Source organism: Carassius carassius, chromosome 8, assembly GCF_963082965.1.
Source record: "Carassius carassius chromosome 8, fCarCar2.1, whole genome shotgun sequence".
Taxonomy (NCBI): domain Eukaryota; kingdom Metazoa; phylum Chordata; class Actinopteri; order Cypriniformes; family Cyprinidae; genus Carassius; species Carassius carassius.
In genome coordinates this window covers 14957538-14981149 of record NC_081762.1, presented here as the reverse complement: position 1 = coordinate 14981149, position 23612 = coordinate 14957538, and the positions used below count along the sequence as shown (strand labels likewise).

Below are 23612 nucleotides of genomic sequence, written 5' to 3'. Positions count from 1 at the left end.
TTGTGTCGTGCAATTTCTTTCTTTTGGAGACATTATGAAAAGCTTTTTAGAATCAGTTATAAATTTGATTATTGGAATAATCTGCATTTAATAAATAATTGCTTTATGGAACATTTATAAAACATACAAAATTAGGACTTAAAAACGACTTGCACGGTAATATGTAAATGGTCACCTCCACATTATGACATATTTTTAATGCTGGAAAGATATCTGAATCAATAGCAAAGTAGCTTACCCGACCTGGTGGTTTCTCAAAGTGTTTTTCCTACAGAATAGAGCTGCATCTTGTCCATCTTGTCCATATTTTCACTCTCTAGCTCAATTATTAAGGTATTGACTAAATGTTTTCCCCCTTTCTCTCTGCCTTGATCTGCGAGACGCTGAATGCCTTTCGCCACAGGATCGATCCTGAACAAAGCATCCAGCTGCAGTCTTCTTCAATATGAAGGAGATATTTGGGACAATTTATGGGTTTTATCCAAGAGAGGGTTTTTTTTTTCATTCTCATAAATGCAGACATAATTAGGGTAATTTTTGATGTAGCCCGCTGATTACAGCGTTTTTACCGTCAAAGATAATTACCTGTAATTTTCTACCACTTTTAATACTAAAAGGCATCTTTATTTGGATTTGAAGTGGCAAAGACTAAACAAAAGATGAAATTATTCGGTTATTCATGTACAAATTGCCGAGGAGAGTGAACGCTTGGGATATTATCTAAAATTACAATGTTGAATAGGGAGACGAGAAGCCCCTGCAGCTGTCAAATCGTGGATGCCCCAGTCGCAGAGAATGAGGCTTGATTTTCTAAAAAGGTTCCCTCACGAGCGGATTGGGATGGTTCATTTAAATATTTGCTCTGCCTTTAGAAACATAACGTAGGCTATAGCCTATATGTTGAAATAGAAACACGCTTGTCATTAGTTTCAGTATGCACACAGAAATGTCTTCAGAAGATACCCTGAGTTTTCTGCAACCTAAAATACTTCATCTAGGCCTAAATCTTTTTTGGATGAATCACAACTGATTACGCGTAATAATAAAAACCAAATATGTTTGTGATAGATACAGACACGGACAGACAGACAGACAGACAGACAGAGACACGATCAGACACACTGCAGATGATACCAAAATGAACAAATATATAATACTGAGAATTAACCTAACCTAATTGTGAGCAAGCTCTGTTAGGCTAAATATAGCTACAATAATGTGTGTGCGCATGTGAAAAAAATGGAGAGATAAATCACTAATATAAATCGTGACCGGTTTACTACATCCCAGCGTTCATGTCACATATTGTCCTGTAAAATAGCCTGGCTTTCTTTCCCAGGTCGAACTACAGATCATAACAATGCCCATCCATCAGCGACACTCGACCAGCCAACAACAAAACAACATTGTGATAGAGCAACACTTACCTTCGATAAATTTATTGTTTGGCATGGATCAAAATGTCTGGTTTCTGTGTTTCAATAAAGATACCGTTGTGAAAGCGGACGCTCCTGTGTTCCGCTTGTGTTGAGTAAGCAAATCCAGGTGTGTAAGTGTTTGCACACCCCGACACCTCTTATATATTGCCTGCAAAATTAGCCGTTATTACTGTCACTGTTTAGTGATGGTGAGCCAGGGAAAAAAACCTTCTGCAATCAAGAACCAGGCGCATCTTTGCAAATTATAGATAATTGTAAATGTCCAGATTATGATAATGGAGCTAATCCTGGTGGAAGTATAATTATTGTTGAGTGATTCTACAGTTGAGGGTGTCCAGTAGCTAAAGCTAACTGTCACTATTTATACACGGTTTGGAGTGAAATCGTTGAGTGGAAAATATTCAGTTGGAATTTAACAAGGCTCTCGATATAATAGTATGGGATATAGCGTGTTTGTGTATGGGAAATAGAAAGAGAAGCAAAGTTGGAGTTGCTGGTTTGTGTGTGTGTGTGTGTGTGTGTGTGTGTGTGTGTGTTTTGAGCGTGAACGCAAGGTCTGCGTGCGTGAGCGTGTGCGTGTGGGGAGGGGTGTGAGGTAGCTATATAAACAAAATGCATAAGCCTATTAGTACATACTACGTTATTCTCATAATCGTGTCATGGCTTTGGGTATAATCGTCACGTCGAGGTGTTTATCTAGGCTTTCAAATAAAACCATAAACAATTGGCTTAGGCTAAAGCGTGTGCAGCGATTTAGGCTACTTTATTCTTTTATAGTTATGGTAACCATTATTTTTATGTTCAAAACATCGCAAAAACCAGTTTTGTTCTGGTGTTATGGGGAAAAGTCAATCTCCAGTTAGCCTATATTAATTAAATTTAATTATTACTAATATTATTATTTTACGAATGAACTTAAGCTTGTGTATTTTGTTCACTGAAACGCTCACTGAAGATTTGTGAGGACATATTGGCAGTCGCGGGACTGATTTGTTTTTTTATTATTATTTTGGTTATAGGCCTACAATATTATCAACTCCATAGTCAACAAAGAAAATCTCAAGTTAAGCCATGCCCTAGTCCTTTTCACGATTTATCGTGACATTCAGCTGTAGAAATGTTAGCAGTGGCTTTAATGAGATGTTCAGCATTTCTCGAGGAGGAGGACCTGTCAGGGCTGGGTTGTGGTCGCTGGAGCCGGGTTGCCCCCACAGGCATGCGGACCGCCTCAGATCTCCGCGCCGTCCCTTCGCCTCCTCACTACAATTCAAAGCTACTAATTGTAAGGAACACAAAGGAAGAGTACACTGTTTGCCAGACCAAATTTTTCGTTCGTCAGGGGTGGTTTTAATCAAGATAAAGTTCAGATATTCAGTTCTAGGCTAGGCTACTAACGTAAAAACATCTCAAATGTATTTGGAATTAGCTAATAGATTAATAATAATAATAATGTTAAATTCAGTTCAGTTAAAATGTTACGTTTCCATTTAATTAACTGAAGACCAAATCCGAAGCAAATAATTTTTTTAATTAATTATATAAAAATGTTATCTATTTCTTCGCCATTAAATAGTGACTCAGCACTGAAAAAACGATCCCAAAATGTTAATACATTATTATTGTTTTCTCAAATTCCATTTAGCATTTTTTTAGGCCTGCAAAGTTAAAGTCTCTTTAGCAGTCACAGAAATTTCCAGCAAACTGCATATCACAAAGGCTCTGAAGCAAAAAAAAAAAGTGCTCGGTGCATTGATCTGTCTTGAGTTACAAATTAACTTAAAGAAGACAAAATGTTTGATAATTAAAGAAAAAACACATTTATTTGGGGTTGTCCTTAATGTTTTGGCATATCGTCGGATGTTCGCGTTGAGGTCAAAATTCAAGGCACCATTCAGAATGTTTGGGTCCATTGTCCATTTAAAACATTTAATAATTCTTCCAAATGCAATAAATTACATGCACACAATTTACACATTATACACGTTCTTCTAGGACTGCAGTATCGGTACATTGCATATTCCTCAAAAAAAAAAAAAAGAAAGAAAAAAAAAGTTAACACCAGTCCAATATACAATAAAATAATAAACCAATTTCAGTACAACGTTCCTGATCCGAGTGCCAACGAGTGCTGTAACGTGCCGGGTGCCTGAAGGTGAGAATTCATTGCCCCGGTGGAGGAATACCAGGACGAGCTGGCGCTTTCCAGAAACGTGGATGCCGGTGTGATGATATTTTGCGGCTGATGGTGAGGTCTCTGAGGACCCTGTGAGTCCCAGACCGCGGGAGACTGCGGGGAATTACACGCCATCGGGTCGCTAGAGCTCGGACTGTGTTCTGGAGGCAGCTCGCCGTTTTTCATGATCTTCTTTAGTTTTGATCTCTTATTCTGGAACCAAATTTTCACCTGTGAAGAAACAAAAGGTTTTATGAGATTCTGAGGGCGAATTCCTTAATAAAGCATTATGGCTGTTCCTGTTAAATTTATACTTCTTAATAAAAACTATATTTTATGTCGTTGACATCGTTTATTATTTCAAAAGCCTTAAAATAGCCTCAAACAAGCGCTTGTGTGATTCCCAAAGTTGCCGCGAGCTCATATTAATATTTTAATTTAAAGTATATAGCCCTTTTATTGTATGAATATTAAATAAAAGACATTATAATAAAAGATTTGATAAAATATGATCGAACCTGTGTCTGTGTGAGTCCCAGCGATGCGGCGAGCTCGGCTCTCTCTGGAAGCGCGAGGTACTGCGTGTTCTGAAACCTTCTCTGTAGAGCAGCGAGCTGGAAACTGGAGTAGATGGTGCGGGGCTTCCGGACTTTCTTGGGTTTACCGTTGACCATCCTCACTTCGGGCTCGGCTGTTTCTTTTTCTAACGGGTGAACAAAAAAAAATAGATAAATCCATGGGGATGGAAAAGCACTCTCTCGATTGTTTGTAGCTAATTCTTGCAGTGATTTATTTCCAGCGTCGCAGTGCTTTCAAATTGCTACTCACAAAGTCATTGAGACTTTTAATTGTCAGAGAATAATTTCTTAAATCTTTACGTATTTTAAAAGCTCTTATTCTACGCAATCTATCTTTTTAATGCATGCACTTTTGCATAGGGTATGTAAAAATAAAACACAGTAAAGCGTTAAAGAGCCCATTTCGAATTAGGTGCAATGCTGCAACAGCTTAAAATTGTGTCCAAGTTGCTTACAAATTTCAAACCTTATAATAAGAAACAACTGTAATACACTGGTTTTACAATATGTTCAACAATAATGCTCAACCATGATAATGTTTGTGTATAATACATTACTACAGCCTAGTAGTAATAGTAGAATTAATAATACAAATAATATTATTAATAAATAATTGAATATATTATAGACTATAATAACTGACCTTGCGGGCTTGGTTGTGACTGCACCCTATTATATGTTCCGGCATACTGGTGATATGCTGTGGAGTAGGAGCCGTAATCAGGGTAGGATTTTGCAGAGTAATTTCCAGAAGATCCATTGACTCCGTGGTATTGGTACTGATAGGCATTAAGAGGTTTCCCATACGCGCCCGAGTTCGGTGAACAATAGCCATGATGAACTCCTCCAGCAGGGCTGTAATAGCCAGAATCCGTGGCTGTCGACTCCGGCATGGTTGGAGATTCCTGAGACGGATGATGCATCGTGGAGAGCTGAAAAGCGTTTTGAAAATCTGCAGGTTTAATGCTCGGAATCCTTCTGTCGAATACTCCAGTCATAGTTTGGATAAGACAACGTAAAAAGGCAGTCTAACTTTATAGGGGTCCACAGAGTCTACACTAACATTGTGTGTGCAAGCGTCAAGCGTCTCTCTTGAAGACTGCTTTAAGCCCCGCAGCAAAGACTTGGTTAAATCCTAAATTGCGCTGTTACGCACTGCAGGGAGGATCTAGTGCCATTGGCCAAGGAGCACAGCAGACGGCAGTTACTCCCCAACTCGTTCAACCAGTTTCAGAAGAACAACAACAACAACAAAAATAATTAACAGAGGCATTTATGGTATGTTTACAAACAAATTGAAAGGGAAATTGATTATTATTTGCTAAAAGTCACTCATTGGAAGAAAAGACGACGGCTGCTGATCTATTCCATGTAAATCTACCTCTCACCATCCAACAGAAATGTCTGCTTCCTTAAATATGTTTTACTTTAAAGGCAGATACCCTTACATATCTAGATATTATTTTGTTTATTTATAGGACTTATAAATAAAAACAGATTAAATATTATTTTTTAGTTTTTTTTGTATAGGCTATTCTATTTAAATCTCAGATTTCTGTTGTGTCTGTGCTAATCTACATATTAATGTGCATAAGTGTAACCAGATTACAGTAATTTATCATTCAACACTAAATCAAATCATATGATTAAATGTCCATCTCTGTTTAGTAGCGGGTGCTTGAGGACAATTTATGGCAGCAACATTGCATATAAAGGCCTACTTACAGCACTTTAGTGTGACTGATTTTATAATGACACAAACCTTGATAAGTACAATATAATTTAACGACTCAGGATTTTGCTAGTTTGTACTATTATTGTTCCTTAAGTGTTAATGAAAAGTCGTCAAGTAAGCGTTAAGTGATGCAGTCAGCAATAGTGGTGAAACGGTGCCACCAAGTGGAGATAAGTCATGGAGACTCATGGTAGTCCAAGTTTCTTTACATCTGTTATCCATTTTCGAAAAAGACAATACATGGCCACTGTAACAGTGCATTAATGCAGGTGTTGACTAGTCATTAATGATGAGGGAAAAGGTCTAACCTGTTTCACTAATGAAAAATTGTCAGTCTAGTAATAAATCAAGGTTAGTGGTTAGGTTAACGTTTGATACCCAATAGGTTTGACTGATCACACGAATAAAATATAGGCCTAATGATTCTGTACAATCTAATTTATTATTCTACCCCCCCCCCCCCCCAAAAAAAATGAACAAAAACAGTGTATAGTACAACCAAAAGCAAATTAATCATTTTAATGACTACAATTAGCAAATGTTTCCAAACTCAATATGTCTCCATAGTTAATAGAGTACATTTTATATATATGGTATATTTTAATAATATTATAAAAATAAAATAATATTTACACGTGTGATACAACAGAATGACACAACTACGAGAAGTAACTAAAATAAAATATATAAAATAAATATAACAAAATAAATATATCCTAAACCTTTTACATTTCTAATAGCCTCTAAACAAAGCCGGAAATGACGTATCATGACCGCCAGCGTTAGTAGATGTTTATTTAATGAATGTTTTGGTACTGCTCTTGGTAATTTTGAATAAATACATTAAATAAAGCATAAGTCGACGTTGATATACCTCACACATATGTTAGTGTCGGTTTCCTCAAGCTTTGAAGCAGTGAGAGTGTGTGAGTGTCTGGTAAATACGCGCTCGGGTTGTGAGGGGGGATGGGATGGGGCCACTCAGAGCTCTCGTGCTCCACTAACTCAGCGCGCTCATTAATCCCAGCTTTCTTCTTTATATCGATGCTGTCTTAAATTAAAATTCATCTTCCCCGTTACCGCATGTGTTACGTGGCACCAGAAAAGCAAAAAGTATTGGTCTGCGATTGAGTTTTGGTGCAGAAAGCGTTTAAAATGTATCCCATTGGAGCAGCTGGTGGTGAGTATTATTATGACTAGCGAGCGTGCTAGCGACGAAATGCTAACTGATTAAGTGTGGTGTTTTTGATAAAGATAAAAATTTCGTTTAACGTTGTTCGGCTGTACATGACATAAATGTTCAAATAATGTTTTAGATTATAGTTCTGAAGTGTTTTCCCCCCATCTCTGTCGAATGTTTGTTTTGTAGGCCCATTGTTATTGTTAACCTGCTAGCTAAGCTTGTTGACCTGCTGGCTTTTGAATTTACAGCGGCTGGTTAAACTTATATCCGCGTCAATTTTAAAACGTTAACAAATCATACTTTCTAACTATTTTAGGTTTCGGGATATTAGCGTAGGTTATAGGTTTCGGTCTAATTGTTTTGTGTGAGTTTGAGATGTTTTAACGTTGGTAGTTAGGCACCAGTTTGACTTTATCCAGCTAGCCAGGTACTAAAAGGTACTAACGAACGTTCTAGTTAATAAATTGTTAATTGTTCTACTTCTAAATTGTGTACGTTTCCGGTCGAGTTGTAACTTTTTGTTATGTATTATTGCACAGGTGCAATGTTCAGCTAAAGTTGACTGTGTATATCTAAATCACGGATACAAAATTATTATTTGAGTTTATGAGAGTTAGTTTTAGTGCGTTATGCATCTTCATTAAATATCAGTAAGAAGTATTGAAATTCCAAAAAACGCATTTAACACATTTTATGAAGCAGTAAAACAACAGAACGTTTTGTTCAAGTCATAAACTTAGTTGGTAACACTTTACAACAAAGTACCGTTTAGTTTACTGCATTACTACACATGAACTAAAAATGAACACTTCTTTTATGACACGTTGTGACTTTAAGCGCGCTAATACAGTTTTAAAGTCAAAAGTTTAATTTGTTAACATGCGTTATTGCGCAAAAAAACTAACATAACAATCGTTTTATTAACACACGTTGCTGTAACACGTTGCTGTAAGAAATATAATTGTTAGATTATCTTAGCCAATGCTTAATGTTAACAAATGGGACCCTATTGTAAAGTGTGGGCACTTTGTTTCATAAAGTGACGTGTGTTGTATTATATGCTTAAGAGCCCTGTTGGTATTTGTGGGGCTTCTGAAATAGTGATATAAAGAAAAGCAGTTGATGTAGTTCAATGAAAAGACATCCTGGTGCTTGTGTGTGTGGGAGAGTTTGGCAGGTTGTTGAGTTGCTTGTGTGGTGTTGGTGATAAGGAGGTAAAATGCCCAGTGGGATGGGTTCATTTCCCTAGTATCTTCCTGCCGTGTAGTGTTTTAAGGGTTGATAAGATGGGGTGAGACAGTTCAAGGAATCTGTCAGCGAAATACTTCAGATACCCACAGCCTCCTTGTACATCAACAGTTTTTCACACATTTAACAAAGTTGCATTAACTTGACCTGTTTTTCAGAAATCAACAAACCCTGTGACCCAATTTTATTGTACGGTAGACATTTGGGAAAAAAAAAAACTACAATGAAATCTGATGGATATTAATGACCAAAATGAACTGCTTTAATGTGATTTTATAATCAAAGTGTAATTTTACAGTGCTAATCTGGCTTTGAACTGGAAACCTTTTTTTTTTACTTAAATGGCTGTGTTTTCATGGTTTTCATATGTTTCTGCACATGATCACTAATGTAGAGGTTTGTTTGAAATAATCCAGTTATTGTGTCTTTTATAGCTGCTGAGCTGTGTCAGGGACATCAGTCTTCAGGCTCAGATGTTTCTGGTAAGCAGCCCAGACTAAGCTGGCCTGTTGACAGTCTAGCATATATTTTCAGTACTGTTTGTCAAATTGCTTGAAATGTTTAGTTAAAGCTTTAATCCGAGGGAATGATTATCTCTAAACTTAATTTACCTTTAAGAGCTTTGTTTTAACACACTGTTTTTTTCTAAACCTTCAGTGTTGTATAGTATTTTTCATTTTTTTTGCCTGCTGTTGGGTTAGTACCTATTAGTGGGTTAGTAGATAAAGTTTATTACGTAAAGGTGCCATAGAATGCAAAAATCACTTATAAGGTGTTTGAACACAGTTGTGTGGCAGCAATGTGTGAAAACAACCAGCATATAATGTTAAAAATCCACCCACTCATTGTTTTATAATCCCAATAAATCATAAATAGTCTCTCCACATGTGCAGTTTCAGGTTTCTCACAACTATGATGTCATAGTCAGGAAAGTCCCGCCCATTTGTTACACTCTCTGCCCTATTAGCATATACACAGCCCTGAGTGAGAAGGAGCAGTCCGTCATTACTGTTTTCTTGCTGTAGCTGCTGCAGATGAGCATAGGAGTCTCCATAGACTGCTGAGGACAAAGTGGTTAAATTTCATTTTCGAAGGAAATGTCCTGGAAAAAAACTGGAAGAGTACTATACGTTTGTGCTAACATTTTATGCTGGACTGCCTCACACATGAAGGTCAGTTCAGTGCTGGAGTTGTGCAAAGATTGCTTCTGAAACAGTGATCAATACCAAAACTTTGTGCACAAACGTCTAGACAAAGTAAGCATCACGCGTCATGTATTGTTTTCCAAAAGAGCTTCTTGGCTCTCTGTAAGGCTATGTTGCTAAAGCTACCATTTGGCGCTTTTCCATTACCAGTACCAGCAGATAGTACCTCCACAATAGTACCTCGTCATCATAGCGATGCCGCAGGAAACTGCTGTGACGTTAACTTCTACATGACACACACCCGCTGCCTACACACACAGGACAATGGAGGAAATCGAGTGTATGCTGTTTTTGATCCTTGGGATTTGGCTGTTTCTCACAGCAAGAAGACAAACGTTATTTCAGGAGAGGCTGAGGGCAGCAAAACTATTTAAAAATGGCAGGGTTATTCAGCATACTCTGTCTGGCGCGTGCAATGATGACGCAGTGAATAGTGACTATTCTCTCTGACCAAACAGGAGTCTGCCGTGTTTTCACGTCACATTTTAGTATCGCCTCAGCTCGCTCAGAACCTCGCCAGAGGTGATACGAAAAAAAGTATCTGGAAGCAGGTACAGGTACAACTTTTACACAGTGGAAAACCAAACAAAGTTGAGTCGAGGTGAGCTTGTACTGTGCAGTGGAAAAGCGCCAACTGCATTTGGAAGCAATGTGAGTTCAGTATCAAGGTCACCACCAGTTTAACTCTATCACCGGTGGTATGCCTGCGAGCATGAGCTCTTGAAGCTCTGCACTCTTCTGAAAAGGGAGGTGGGAGCACCAGCTCATCTTCATTGAAAGGGGACAAACACAAAAACAGCACTACATTGCCCTAAAAGTGGCAATTTCAACAAGCTATAAAAATTTATATGTGGGGTATTTTGAGAGAAAACTCTCTGGGGACATCAGAGAACAATTTAAAATATTGTATCAATGCATTCTATGGCACCTAACAGCATCATACTGTAAAAAATAAAATTGGGCACAATGCATTCATCTGAAGAAATGTAAAATCTGTAAATCTATTAATTTGAGTTTCTGTACATGTTTGTTTTTGTTTTTTTAACAGGTGATTTAGCTGTATTTTGAATTTTGCACTTCATTGTTTTGTGTTTTGGGGTGAAATAAATGTTTGTAAAAATTAATGGATGATCTCTTGGCAATAAATTACCTTTTTTTAACAAGTGCTGTTGTACTGCACATCAGCATTTTAATATTCAGTCAACAGCATGAGTGAGATAATGCTTTTCAATACAGTTAAACAAACATGAAGTTAATAGCATGCAAGTAACTTTTCAAACTAATGTTGGCTATTTAGTTATACAAAATTAAAGATGTTATGTAAGGCGGAGAGTTTATCTGGGACAGCAGAGCTTTAATAGTCTTACCTTAATGTTTGTGTGGGCCTGTGCCTAATTAATAGGATTAAGTTGCTCAGAACTAAAAATTGAAATTTCTAACTTAAAATAATAGGTCAAAAAAGTTTGTTTCTAATTAATGTTTAAAAAAATGAACACTTTGTGTGTGTCCCATAGCTCCCCTGTCTCCTCCAGCACAAGAGTATGTCTTCAAACCACCTCAACGGCCAGACTTTGGCACAATGGGTCGGACAATCAAGCTTCAGGCCAACTTCTTTGAAATGGAAATACCCAAGTTGGAGGTGTACCATTACGACATAGATATAAAGCCTGAGAAATGCCCACGGAGAGTTAACCGGTAACATCTTTTGACTGAAACTTGGAGTTTCAATTAATTGTTTGGAAGGAGATTCATATTTACTTTTTTTTGGTAGTGAAATTGTTGAGCACATGGTCCAGCACTTTAAGACGCAGATCTTTGGAGATCGAAAGCCTGTGTATGATGGAAGGAAGAATCTCTACACTGCCATGCCTTTACCCATTGGAAGAGACAAAGTATGCACTAATAAAGTCATATTAAAGTTTGTGTTGGCTTAATGATGTTTATGTTTGATAAAGCAGTTATTGAAATATGTTAAGCTCTTACTCTGTACCTTCTCAAAATGCTACATCGAAGTCATACTGATGTCCCGAACTGCTCTTTTAGGTGGAACTGGAGGTCACAATTCCAGGTGAGGGAAAAGACAGGAGTTTTAAAGTAGCTATCAAATGGATGTCCTGTGTGAGTCTGCAAGCTCTACATGAAGCACTGACTGGACGGCTACCAAACATCCCTTTTGAGACCATTCAGGCTCTGGACGTTGTCATGAGACATTTGCCCTCTATGAGGTTAATGGCTCTGTTTTGTTTACTCTGTTTTCATAAATCACCATAAGAGGGCGTCAAACTTCATCTTTTTGCACACTGTGCCATTTTAGAGCATATTACTGCTGTGTCTGCAGGTACACCCCAGTCGGACGTTCATTCTTCACTCCCTCTGAGGGCTGCTCCAATCCCCTCGGTGGAGGAAGAGAAGTCTGGTTTGGCTTCCATCAGTCTGTTCGGCCATCCCTCTGGAAGATGATGCTCAACATTGATGGTTAGTGTGCAATGATATCATTAATAAATGTTTCTTGTAAACTTCTTATACTAATCTTTTTGTTATATTAATATTTAGTGTCTGCCACTGCGTTCTACAAAGCTCAACCTGTGATTGAGTTCATGTGTGAGGTTTTGGATTTTAAAAGCATTGAAGAGCAACAGAAGCCTTTAACGGATTCCCAGAGAGTGAAATTTACCAAGGAAATCAAAGGTGATTCATTACTGTAATTAGTGACTTCCCTAATGGTTTTTATGGAATTTGTTTTATGATTTTCTGAACACTGCTTTATTTTCATCTGTCAGGATTGAAGGTTGAAATCACTCACTGTGGACAGATGAAGAGAAAATACAGGGTGTGTAATGTGACTAGGAGACCAGCCAGCCATCAAACGTAAGATCTTTCACAAAGCTTTTTTTTTTTACTTGATTGAGGTCTTTCTGTATGAATGCCATTCCATTTTATATTCCTCATTGTGGTGATGCAGTGTCAAAGGCTAATGTTTTAAAGATGTATTTTGCTTGCCTCCAGGTTTCCCTTACAGCAAGAGAATGGTCAGACTATTGAATGCACTGTCGCCCAATACTTTAAGGATAAGTACAAACTGGTGCTGCGATATCCACATCTTCCATGTTTACAAGTTGGTCAGGAGCAAAAACACACTTACCTTCCGTTGGAGGTTGGTCAAGATCACTTCTTACGCTTAATTTTTCCAAACCATCTCTCATTTATTTCTCTGAATGTCATTAACTTTTTTTTCTTTTTTTTTCTTTTTCTTTTAATTCAGGTCTGTAACATAGTAGCCGGACAGAGATGCATTAAGAAACTGACAGACAACCAGACCTCCACTATGATACGTGCCACAGCCAGGTCTGCGCCTGATCGCCAGGATGAGATCAGCAAACTGGTATGTGCAGCTCTCTGTACGTTTTCAGTCTTCTAAATCTCATTCACACCTCATGATGGATTTTCATTTTGTTGTGACAGATGAGAAGTGCCAACTTCAACACCGATCCTTATGTGCGTGAGTTTGGAGTAATGGTAAGAGAGGAGATGACTGAGGTCAATGGTCGGGTCCTTCAGGCACCTTCAATTCTCTATGGTGGAAGGGTAGGAACCTGTCCTGAGCAATTTGATATTTGTCTTGCTGACCTTGTGGCTGAATCCCATTCTGGATGTGTCTTCCTAATTTGGTTGTGTCTTTCTGGCTTTTTCAGAACAAAGCAATAGCAACCCCAGTCCAGGGTGTGTGGGACATGAGGAACAAGCAGTTCCACACAGGGATCGAGATCAAAGTGTGGGCTATTGCCTGCTTTGCCCCGCAGAGACAGTGTACAGAACTTCTTCTGAAGTAAGGCAGCTTTGGCCTGGATCTGGATAAGCTGTTTGTATTTGGTGTAATTATAAAAAAAAAAAAAAAAAAAAGTTCAGTATCCTTTGTTTGTTTTCTCTAGGGCATTTACTGACCAGCTCCGTAAGATATCACGTGATGCTGGGATGCCCATTCAGGGCCAGCCGTGCTTTTGCAAATATGCCCAGGGAGCAGACAGTGTGGAGCCCATGTTCAAACACCTCAAGTACACATACCAAGGCTTACAGTTGGTGGTGGTCATTCTACCTGGGAAGACTCCAGTTTATGGTAACTTATCTCCTCTCTATTTCTTTTGTGTTTTTTGTTTGCAGTGTATTTTGTAACACTCTAAACTGTCAATTCTCACAGCTGAGGTGAAGCGTGTTGGAGACACTGTTCTTGGCATGGCCACGCAATGTGTCCAGGTGAAGAATGTACAGAAAACCACACCTCAGACCCTTTCCAACCTCTGCCTCAAGATTAATGTCAAACTGGGTGGAGTCAACAACATTCTTCTTCCACAGGGCAGGTAAGGGCAGCTTTTCCAAAAGCCATTGACATGCAGAAGGGTTAAGGCACTTTCTGAGTCTTTGTTTGATTGTTAGTTTACGCCTGGGCTGCTGTCCTATGAAACTTGACCAAAAGGTACCAGCTACCTACGATGTTTTGTTTTTTTGAACAAAACACTTTTTGTTTGTAGGCCCTTGGTGTTTCAGCAACCAGTCATCTTTCTGGGTGCAGATGTGACTCATCCACCAGCTGGAGATGGCAAGAAACCCTCAATTGCTGCTGTAAGGCTGACATACCTCTGATATTTTAAAGCCCTTTTCACACTGAAATTCCGGAAAATACACGGGTAATGTGTCCCGGCAGTTGTTCCCGGGTTGCTAGATTTTGCAACCCGTAAATATCCCTTAAAGACACGTGACATCAGGGTGTGACGTGTAATGAGTCGGAAACGCTAGGCACGTTAACTTTCACTTAAGCTGGCGAATGATCTCTGCGTCAGCGCGGAAAGTGAGGAACTAACTGATCTCATTACAGTTTGATCTGGGATAAAAAAGTGGCGCGATAACGTGCGTCATCACTACGACACACCCGTTACGGCATTAGTTCTGGTTTTTGTTCACACATCGCTCGTTCCGTGACTGAACCCGGCAATGTTACTAGATCCCCGACCCGTGTTTGCATTCACACAGAAGGTGACCCGGCAATTTTCTGGGTCCAATGTGCAGTGTGAAAGGGGCTTAAGGCTGATCATGTTAATTGCATAGTGCCAAGTGGCACTAATACCACAAGTGTGACCAAGCTACATCTTGTAAATTAAGCCATAAACTCTAGTAAGGATTTTAAAATCTCTGAGCTAAGGTACCCTTTAAATTATGCTAACTTGAAGTTATTATTATTTTTTTTTATATTATATTATATTTAGGTTGTTGGCAGTATGGATGCCCACCCAAGCCGATACTGTGCCACGGTGCGGGTGCAGCAGCACCGTCAGGACATCATTCAGGATCTAGCCACCATGGTGAGAGAGCTGCTGATCCAGTTCTACAAATCCACACGCTTTAAACCAACACGCATAATCTACTACAGAGACGGCATCTCAGAGGGCCAGTTCAACCAGGTAGGTTGCAGGTCTGCTCTTTTTGTCAATGCCTATTAAGTGTGTGCTGACGCATTTTGTTTAATCTTCATTGTACTGTTTTGTCTGTGCAGGTTTTACAGCATGAACTGCTGGCTATTCGTGAAGCCTGCATCAAGCTGGAGAAAGATTATCAACCAGGCATCACCTTTGTAGTAGTGCAGAAGAGACACCACACCAGGCTCTTCTGCATGGACAGGAATGAGCGGGTTGGTTATGGCACAGTTTTTTTAGCTCTGTTTAGGTGGTCCTTGAAGAAAAAAGGCTTCTAGCAAGCACAGACAGTTTGTATGATTATACACAGTGCTCAGTATGTTTTAAGTTTTAAGAGAACGTCCTGCATAGGAAGTAACCAGTGAGAAATTTGGTTATTGCAAACTTCTTGTGAATCAGAAAAGCCTTTGCTCTTGTCATTGTTAAAGTATGATTATTCTAGAATTTATATCAAAAGTATATATTCTTGAGTAAATTATGACCATTTCTGACTATCCGATTGTTGTTGTTTTTTTGTATGTCTTTTAAATTTGCCATACAAATTTCCTGTTTATATTCAAGGTTGGAAAGAGTGGCAACATCCCTGCTGGCACCACAGTTGACACCAAAATTACTCATCCATCTGAGTTTGACTTTTATCTTTGCAGTCATGCCGGAATTCAGGTACCATTGAACATTTCAAATGGAATCCCAATGAAAGGTCGATAAAGAATTCATAGACTTGAACGCTTTATTCTGAGCTATCAGGTACCTAAACAAGTGGAGGTTAATTGGCTTTAGTGTTGGTGATCCTTATGCTTGTCTAAGTGTGTGTGATTTCAGTTGTTCATAATTGCTGAATCTCCTCAGGGAACCAGCAGGCCATCCCACTATCACGTGCTGTGGGACGACAACCATTTCACCTCTGATGAGCTGCAGGTCCTCACCTACCAACTGTGCCACACATACGTGCGCTGCACCCGCTCTGTCTCCATTCCTGCACCAGCCTACTATGCTCACCTGGTGGCGTTTCGTGCTCGCTACCACTTGGTTGACAAAGAACATGACAGGTACTGGGTCTTAAGGCTGATTTATACTTCTGCGTCATACCTACGCTGTAGCCTTGATGCTGTAGGCTATGTGTCAGTTTTCATTTATACTTCTGTGTCGTTGTCCGCGTCGACATGCAGTACACATTCAAACAGCTAGTCTGCAGTGTCCACGTGCATGTTGCTGGTGTAACCTGCAGTACCATGATGAAGAAGCGGCTCATCAGAGAAGCATTATAGTAGTGCAGCAATGACGCGTCGACGTCATCGATTATGTTGACTACAAAAATACGTCAACGTGCGTGAAATGCGTCGATGCGTCACACTGTTTACATCTCGCGTAATGGCATACTGGGAATGGAGAAAGTTGCATTCTATCACAAAAACAGAGACCACTGTTATCAAAAGTATGGGAATACTTTAAACAGAGGCCAAATAAAATGGCCCTTTGTTCCCTTTGCAAAACCGATATGGTGTACCACGGCAGCACAAATGCGATGCATGAGCACCTCAGAGGAAAACATCCTGGCGCTCTCCAGTGTTACGGTTTAACTGGTTACCGTGTGATCTGGTGACCAACTTCCTGGTTCAGGTCTCTGCTGCAGATGTGATGGTCTGATGGAACGACCGCAGCAGATTCGGCGATTCTAAAAGCACACACTGATATGATATTATTAAGAGTCTAATAAACGCAGACTTGCTCATTGCATGATTCTGATATTCTTGTAAAGATAACAAGTTATTGGTATGATCACCTGTAGCGGCTGAATTAAGGATAAAATAAAAAATAAAGTAAGTCTGTGTTGGCGCTGGTTTCGATCACGCGTTAGGGGCGTTCACATATCGCGCCTAAAAACGTGTGTAAAACGCTAGGCGCGCCGCTTTCTCCTTCTTTCCAAAGCGCTCGGGCAGTTGCGCCCCTGGGGCGTGTGCCATTGCTAAGCAACCATGACGTGCTCTCTCCATGAGGACGCGGAAATTTCAGTAAAGGATAAATGGATTTGAGGCACTAAAAATCGCTTGCAGTAGCTCTTTTACTAAATTTATTTCAAAATGGCAATCCATATACAGCTATGATCAGCTGTTCCCTCATCTTAGCTGAGCTTTCAACGTTGTTACGGGAAAGGATGAAACTGATTGGTTAGTTCTTGTCACATGACCCGCGGTGCGCTTGCGGCATTCTGAAAAGTTGAGATGTTTTTAACTCGATGCGGTGCGAACGCGCCTGTTTTCGCGTGCGTGTCACGACCGCGTTGCTTCCATTATGAGCACGCATACCGCACGCCTACATTGGAAATAACAAACTTGTGAATATGTGAACGGCCCCTTAAAAGACAGTGCGCCACGAGACAACAGTCACAAACCACCGAGCTACCCCGAATCAGCTCCAGATCTCTGGAAACCATGCTAAACCATAGCAGAACCCTGACTACATTTTATGGTGTGATGCTAAAGAACATTTCATGACGTCTCATTAAATTTGTGGCTACTGTGGTTTAATTATAAACGCTATCGTAAACTCCTATTTATCATGGTAAAATAAATTTCTTTTAAAAACTTCAACCACATTGGTTGAAAATTAATAAAGGTTGAAATATTATATTAGAAGTTGTACTTATATTTTTTTGTAAAGTTATCCAAAGGATCCATTAGCTAATCAAAAAAAGAACATTAGATTAATTATTTATTGTAATAAAAATAATCATTAGAGTAGTCGACTAATCGAAAAAATAATCGTTAGATAAGTCGACAGAAAAAATAATCGTTAGTTGCAGCTCTACATTATAGTCGTGACAGCATCATATAAAAATTTAATAATTATTTAAAACTACAACAGGAGACTATAACAGAACAAGAGAAGATGGCATTCTTTCAATCTCCACAAGGACTTGTACCACAGCAGATCAACATTGTTGGTCGTGGACAACTAGTGATGTACAATGCTGTGTAGTAGGACTGTCAAAATAGCTGAAAAAATAAATTTGAATTTTGTACTTAAATATGATCAAAATTCGAATTATATTTAAATTTAAAATGCATAATTTCAATTAGGGTGAAGAAAAGCTTTTGGCTTCTCTCTTGAGGCAAGAGTGCGCATCGAGCAAAATATTACTAATTCACATTTATACAAAGCATAAGAAAACAAGACTGTGGGGGAAAAAAACATAATATTTAAAATAATGTTTATAAACCAATTATAATTAAGTTGCTTATACAACTATAAACAAAACAGCGTCATGTATGCATGAATAGTTAAATAGAAAGGACGGAAAGCCAGTTACACAGAATACATTTTTTTTTATTTTTTTTTATTTAAAAACATGAGATGCAGTGGGATGGCAAACAAAAACCCACCTTAAAGTCTCGAGATATGTTTTGAAAAAGTTGAACTTACATTGATTTTACATGGCTTTCTAAACATGCGGCTCTCTTGTGCGAGACGCGAGTCCAACGGTGTCCCTCTAGAAAATGTGCGAAATATGCATTCTGTGTGAATGGCTTGGTTTCAGTTTTGATGTAAATAAGATCTTTTCCACATTTGATGGTCTCTCTTTTTTTCTAATGGCTTTAACTGAATAGGCTAACATAAACCTTATAATGCAATGACACTTACATCGTCATCGCATCTCGTGCGCAACTGATAAAGGTCAAGTATACTTCGGACGGTGCACGCATGGGAGGCGAATGATGAGACCGAAGTGGTACTACGTGTCAAGCTCGTCCACCTTTGAAAGTTGTGCAGACGCGGCTGTGCGCGAGACGAGACTGAACGGGACATGGAATGTGAAGTATAGACGGTTTCAACGGTAACAACATAAACAAATGTTACTGCGCATGCGTGCTTTTGCGGACCTAACTTAACTTCCGGTAGACTTCCAAATAGAATCAATAACAAAAGCCAAATCCCTCTAGAGTAGATATTTTTTCATAACAAACAAAATATGTTTGCTGCGTGGATCAGGAGGACTTAATGAAAATGCTTATTCATTCTTTGCCAGCAGGAGATGTTTTAAAGCACAGAAATAAAGCGCGAGAAATAGAGGTTTCCCCAGTAACAGCTGTTAAACAAAGCAGAGCTGGTACGCTCACACGCTGCTTTATCAGGCATATAACACGCAAGTCTTTCTTCAGAAATACAGCGATATAAAAACACCTGTGCCTCGTTTTGATATTTAAACATATAAATGTACGGAATTATTATTATTATTAAACGTGCAGTGTAACGTTACTCATGTTTATTCAACGAAGCCTTTTTGAAAATCGATCAGTTTTAAAATTGTGACGAGTCTCCAAAAATAAATAAATGTATGGGAAACACATCCCGCAGCACAACCATCTGAGCCCAACTTCAGTCTACTCATCACCTTGACTTTAACTGCGTTTGTAGACGGCACCGCTAGGCAGACCGATATACACAACACAGACTGGAAGTTAACTTGGGTCCAGGCGCGTGCGCCCGATGAAACCGTCTATACCCGGGGCTTATAAGACAGCCTCCTTAATGCACACCTAAAATCCGAATGCAACGTTTTTTCATTCGAATATGGACTTTTATTTTAAATTCGACAAATATTTTAAATTAAAAAATTTTGACAGCCCTACTGTGTAGTATAATAAATAAGAAACTTGTTTTTTGCTTTGTTTTATCTTATATAAGAAGGTGTAACATTAAAATATATTAAAGTCCACATAAACACACACAAAACTCAAGTACATACAGAGGGAGGGGTTCTAGCAGACCAATCTCAGCGCTTGCAGTCTGCGTAGAATTGGCGCGCTGTTAGATTTTTGGAGAGGTGCACATCAGGCTACAGCATACTACACATAGCCTATGGCGTAGGTTCGACGCAGAAGTATAAATTGGGCTTTACTGCGATTAACATGATAATGTGTAGAGAAGGCTATGTAGCCCTGTTTGTTATGTTTTATATGGACTGCGACATCCTGTCTTAGCTGTATAGAGTATGCTAAAATAAGTCCTGAAAGGGTTAGTTCACCCGAGAATGAAAATTTGTCCGTCCTTCTACTCACCCTCAAAGCATCCTAGGTGTATGTGACTTTCCTCTTTCAGAATAATCCATTTGAAGTTGCATTAAAAATTGTCATTGCTCTTCCAAGTCTTTCAATGGGGTAAGCGAGTGTTTGTTGTCAACAGTTCAGAAGACGTGAAATAAAGTGTGTGCATCTTTTGTAATACTGTAGTGAATCCATGCGTATTTGTGAGATAAATATCCAGATTTCAAACGTTTTTTGGTTCCCCACAGTCAGCAGTTGTGTTTATTATGTTTGAAATCTGCATATTTATCTTACAAAAATGCATGGATTCACTACGTCACTGGAGGGACGTTTTATTACAGCTTACCCTCATTGAAATGCTTGGAAGAGCAAGGACAATTTTTTAAATAACTTCGATTGGATTATTCTGAAAGAGGAAAAAGTCACATACACCTAGGATGCTTTGAGGGTGAGTTGAAGATGGACACATTTTCATTTGCTGTTGAACTAACCCTTTATTTCTTATAACGTACAGCTTATTCACATATATTTCCTTACACAACTGTATCTGACTTTTTTTTAAATAATTTTTTTGTTTGTTTTGTAAGACCTTATTTATTGTGCATTATTATACCAATAGATCTGATTATGTGTTGTATTTGTTTCCCGCAGTGCCGAAGGCAGTCACACGTCAGGTCAAAGTAATGGTAGAGACCAGCAAGCCCTGGCCAAAGCTGTGCAGATCCACCAGGACACTCTGCGCACCATGTACTTTGCCTGAACATAGCCAGAAACAAGCCCTACATCCTGAAAACAGCACGGTGTGTGTGTCTGTGTATTTTTATGTGTCTGCCTCAATTGTATAGATGAGAACCTTCAAATGGGGGGAAAAAAACAAGAATCGCCATACTGTTAGGTTTCCAACTGCCCACGTAGTCAATTTCCATACATGCTAAATATCCATGATTTTTAGAACTGTAATATGTGAACTTATTGTTATCTTTTTTTTTTTTTGGAGGGCATGGTTATGTCTCTGTTATACATGTGCATGTCAGATTAGAGGTTAACATGTTTACATATAGTCAGTCCAGAATTCTGACTATTTTTTACACTGAAAGTAACATTTGCATCCGAGTGGGCTTTATTTAGTACTATAGCCAAGACTGGTGATGGAGACTGTCCAACAGTAGTTTTTACAAACTCATCAAACCAATGGGTTCGGGTTAGTTTAGAACAACACAGATCAGGTTTAGGGGTTGTGGGGTTGCAGTTTCCACAGCTAAATTATTTATCAGCAACAGCAAGTGCACTGACCAGATGGGGACTTCAGGACAAAAGTACTTATCCTGTTTGTTTCATTTATTTGTGCTAATATGAATTTTTTTATCATGGTGTCATTGTTCAGTCCAGGGCTCAGTCATCCTACTGTACCTGCCTGCTAATGACATGATGGACCAAGCACGATCATGTGCTTGTATCATGAAATTTGAACACAGTATGTGCAGAATCAAGAATGCATTTGGAAGTGAGAATGTAGGAATTGTTCTGACAATCAGTTTCTGGCGCTCTGCCGCTCACATGACACTGGTTCTCATAAATGACACCCTCCGTTTACCTGTGCCAGGGTCCTCAGTGCGGAAACAGCTCTGGAATATGGGTAATTGTCATGAAAAGTACTAATATCTTGGGGCTCTAAGCATTTAGATGAGATTATCTTGTACATACTTTTAAATTCTACTGCCATGAGCATTTCTTTTATTTGTTCGCTGATTATAGGTTTCAGTGGGTTGGGTGTGTCTAAGTTAAATTTCTAAAACATGTCAAAAACACCTTTAAGGAAAAAATACCATCACCTTTCACTTTAAGCACCTGTTCTGAAATTGTTATTATGATGTGTCATCTTCCCCACATTGAAACGCAAAGCCAGTTTTGTGCTGAATATTGGGGAATCTGGAGCCCTGGGATTTGCTTGGTTCTGTGCATGGTTTCTTATAGTGAAGTTTGACTGTACTTTGCCTACCAGGTTTAAGCTGTCATCACACTCCAGCTGGCCATACAGGCAATTTAAGAATAATACTAATACAGTTGCATTGACACAAATTTCAAATGCACCTTAGTAGGTTTTTTTTTTTTTTTTAAACCAAGAATCTAAGTTTAGAGAAATAGAGATTTTCATGAGAATATTACAAACTCCTTTTTTAACATTCAAGATGTATTCTTTTTAGATATATAAAACTAAATTAATTTAGCAGAATATATTTTTTCTTTTTGAGACTTTTTGTAGAGTAACAGTGGGGCCATTAGCTGAGTAGTTGTTAGCTGTTTGTTGCTTAACCGAATAGAAAATGTATTTAGTTTGAATCCAAACTTAGTTCAAATTGAAGCACAATACATCGTATGTGTGTCGGTAAACTGTTTTCATGTAAACAGTCTTATCCCTTCTAAAGCATATCATTGTGATGTGTAGTGATTGTTTGAGTCTTGTTAGTGAAATAACTGTAAGATCACTTCACCCAAATAATTCTTCAGTTTTAACTTGAAATTCTTGAAATTTTTAACCATCTTTTTCTAACTATGCATTCTTAACCAAGAGATTTTAGTGGTATGTTTGTGTATATGAATTATAAATATAGAACATTTGTAATGTAGTCATTTTCATGCTGGGTACTTTTAGTAGTGTAAATAGTGCAAACCCTGTACCCACTGTAGCAGTATTAGCTTACAAAATACTCTATTTTTATTATCAACAATTGGATGTTCTTTCTATGGCTCTCAATTATTCCTGTTAGCTGAACAAGATTACATATGTACTTGTAGTTAATGTCCTACCATAACTGAAGCACAATAAGACATTATAATTGTAGGTGCTAGAGTTTATTCTTGAGACTACCATTTTTTAAGTATCTTGTTTGATTTCAACTTTTAAACAAGAATCACAGACTGGTGGTCAGAGAGCTTAATGGGTATGTTTGGTTTTTGATCTGGCGAAATCTATGACTTTTGACCCTGAAACCCTGACCCTTCTCTTTCTAAATCCATCAGGCTGCATATAAGGGGCATTTTAATTTACCTTCAAATACTTGACTAGAGTTATGTTGTTATTTGGCGCTGATCTCCTAACTCGCGAAAGTAGATGCACTTTGAAGAGCAATGGACACAGACCCCTAGTTCCTGTGTGTATCTGGATCACGAGTGTGTGATTTGGGTGCAGTTGTGTGGAAATGTCTAGATGTCCTACCTCCTGTTACTTGTATAATGGTAACATTACCGCACTAGTCATTTCCTCATAATTGCACTAATAGGGAACTTGTCTTTTCATCCCTCTGTAAGTGAAAGTGGTAGATGTCACAGAAAATCTTGAACACTTGCTCTAAACGGCATCTTGAATTCATATTTGTTCAGAGGCCATACCTGCTGGCATTTAGCCTAGATGATTTAGCATTGCTGTTGTCTTTTGATGATAGTTTAAAGTGATGTATTCAAAGCTTCAGTTGAGTGCTGCAAGTTTCCGACATGAATCCAAAAGATCATTATATGCTTTCCATAAATAAGTGGCTTGATG

The 23612-nt window shown here is 38.6% G+C and overlaps 2 protein-coding genes across 2 annotated transcripts; one reads left to right on the top strand and one right to left on the bottom strand.

Annotated features, from left to right (window-relative positions):
- Positions 1-3232: 3232 nt before the first annotated feature.
- Positions 3233-5372, bottom strand: LOC132144731 (homeobox protein Dlx5a). Its single transcript, XM_059555297.1, has 3 exons — positions 4834-5372; positions 4131-4315; positions 3233-3843 (listed from the first exon to the last, which is right to left on the bottom strand). Exons 1-3 carry the CDS (start codon positions 5186-5188, stop codon positions 3532-3534), a joined length of 852 nt encoding a protein of 283 aa, XP_059411280.1. The 5' UTR covers positions 5189-5372; the 3' UTR covers positions 3233-3531.
- Positions 5373-6736: 1364 nt separating this feature from the next.
- LOC132145398 (protein argonaute-2) lies at positions 6737-22333 on the top strand. Its single transcript, XM_059556410.1, has 20 exons — positions 6737-7105; positions 8791-8838; positions 11076-11256; positions 11333-11453; positions 11605-11786; positions 11900-12036; positions 12115-12249; positions 12342-12429; positions 12568-12715; positions 12824-12943; positions 13024-13146; positions 13254-13387; positions 13491-13675; positions 13757-13916; positions 14088-14178; positions 14820-15014; positions 15107-15241; positions 15588-15689; positions 15876-16075; positions 20723-22333. The coding sequence occupies exons 1-20, from the start codon at positions 7081-7083 to the stop codon at positions 20829-20831; spliced, it is 2619 nt and encodes an 872-aa protein (XP_059412393.1). The 5' UTR covers positions 6737-7080; the 3' UTR covers positions 20832-22333.
- The last annotated feature ends 1279 nt before the right edge of the window (positions 22334-23612 follow it).

Bases quoted from the DNA above. Each gene is read 5' to 3' on its own strand.
- LOC132144731 (XM_059555297.1), bottom strand. From the start codon at position 5,188: ATGACTGGAGTATTCGACAGAAGGATTCCGAGCATTAAACCTGCAGAT. The intron at 4,316-4,833 runs GTCAGTTATTAT...TTCACCCGTTAG, and splicing joins GTCACAACCAAGCCCGCAAG to AAAAAGAAACAGCCGAGCCC. The intron at 3,844-4,130 runs GTTCGATCATAT...GTTTCTTCACAG, and splicing joins TGGGACTCACACAGACACAG to GTGAAAATTTGGTTCCAGAA.
- LOC132145398 (XM_059556410.1), top strand. From the start codon at position 7,081: ATGTATCCCATTGGAGCAGCTGGTG. The intron at 11,454-11,604 runs GTATGCACTAAT...CTGCTCTTTTAG, and splicing joins TACCCATTGGAAGAGACAAA to GTGGAACTGGAGGTCACAAT. The intron at 12,944-13,023 runs GTATGTGCAGCT...TTGTTGTGACAG, and splicing joins AGGATGAGATCAGCAAACTG to ATGAGAAGTGCCAACTTCAA.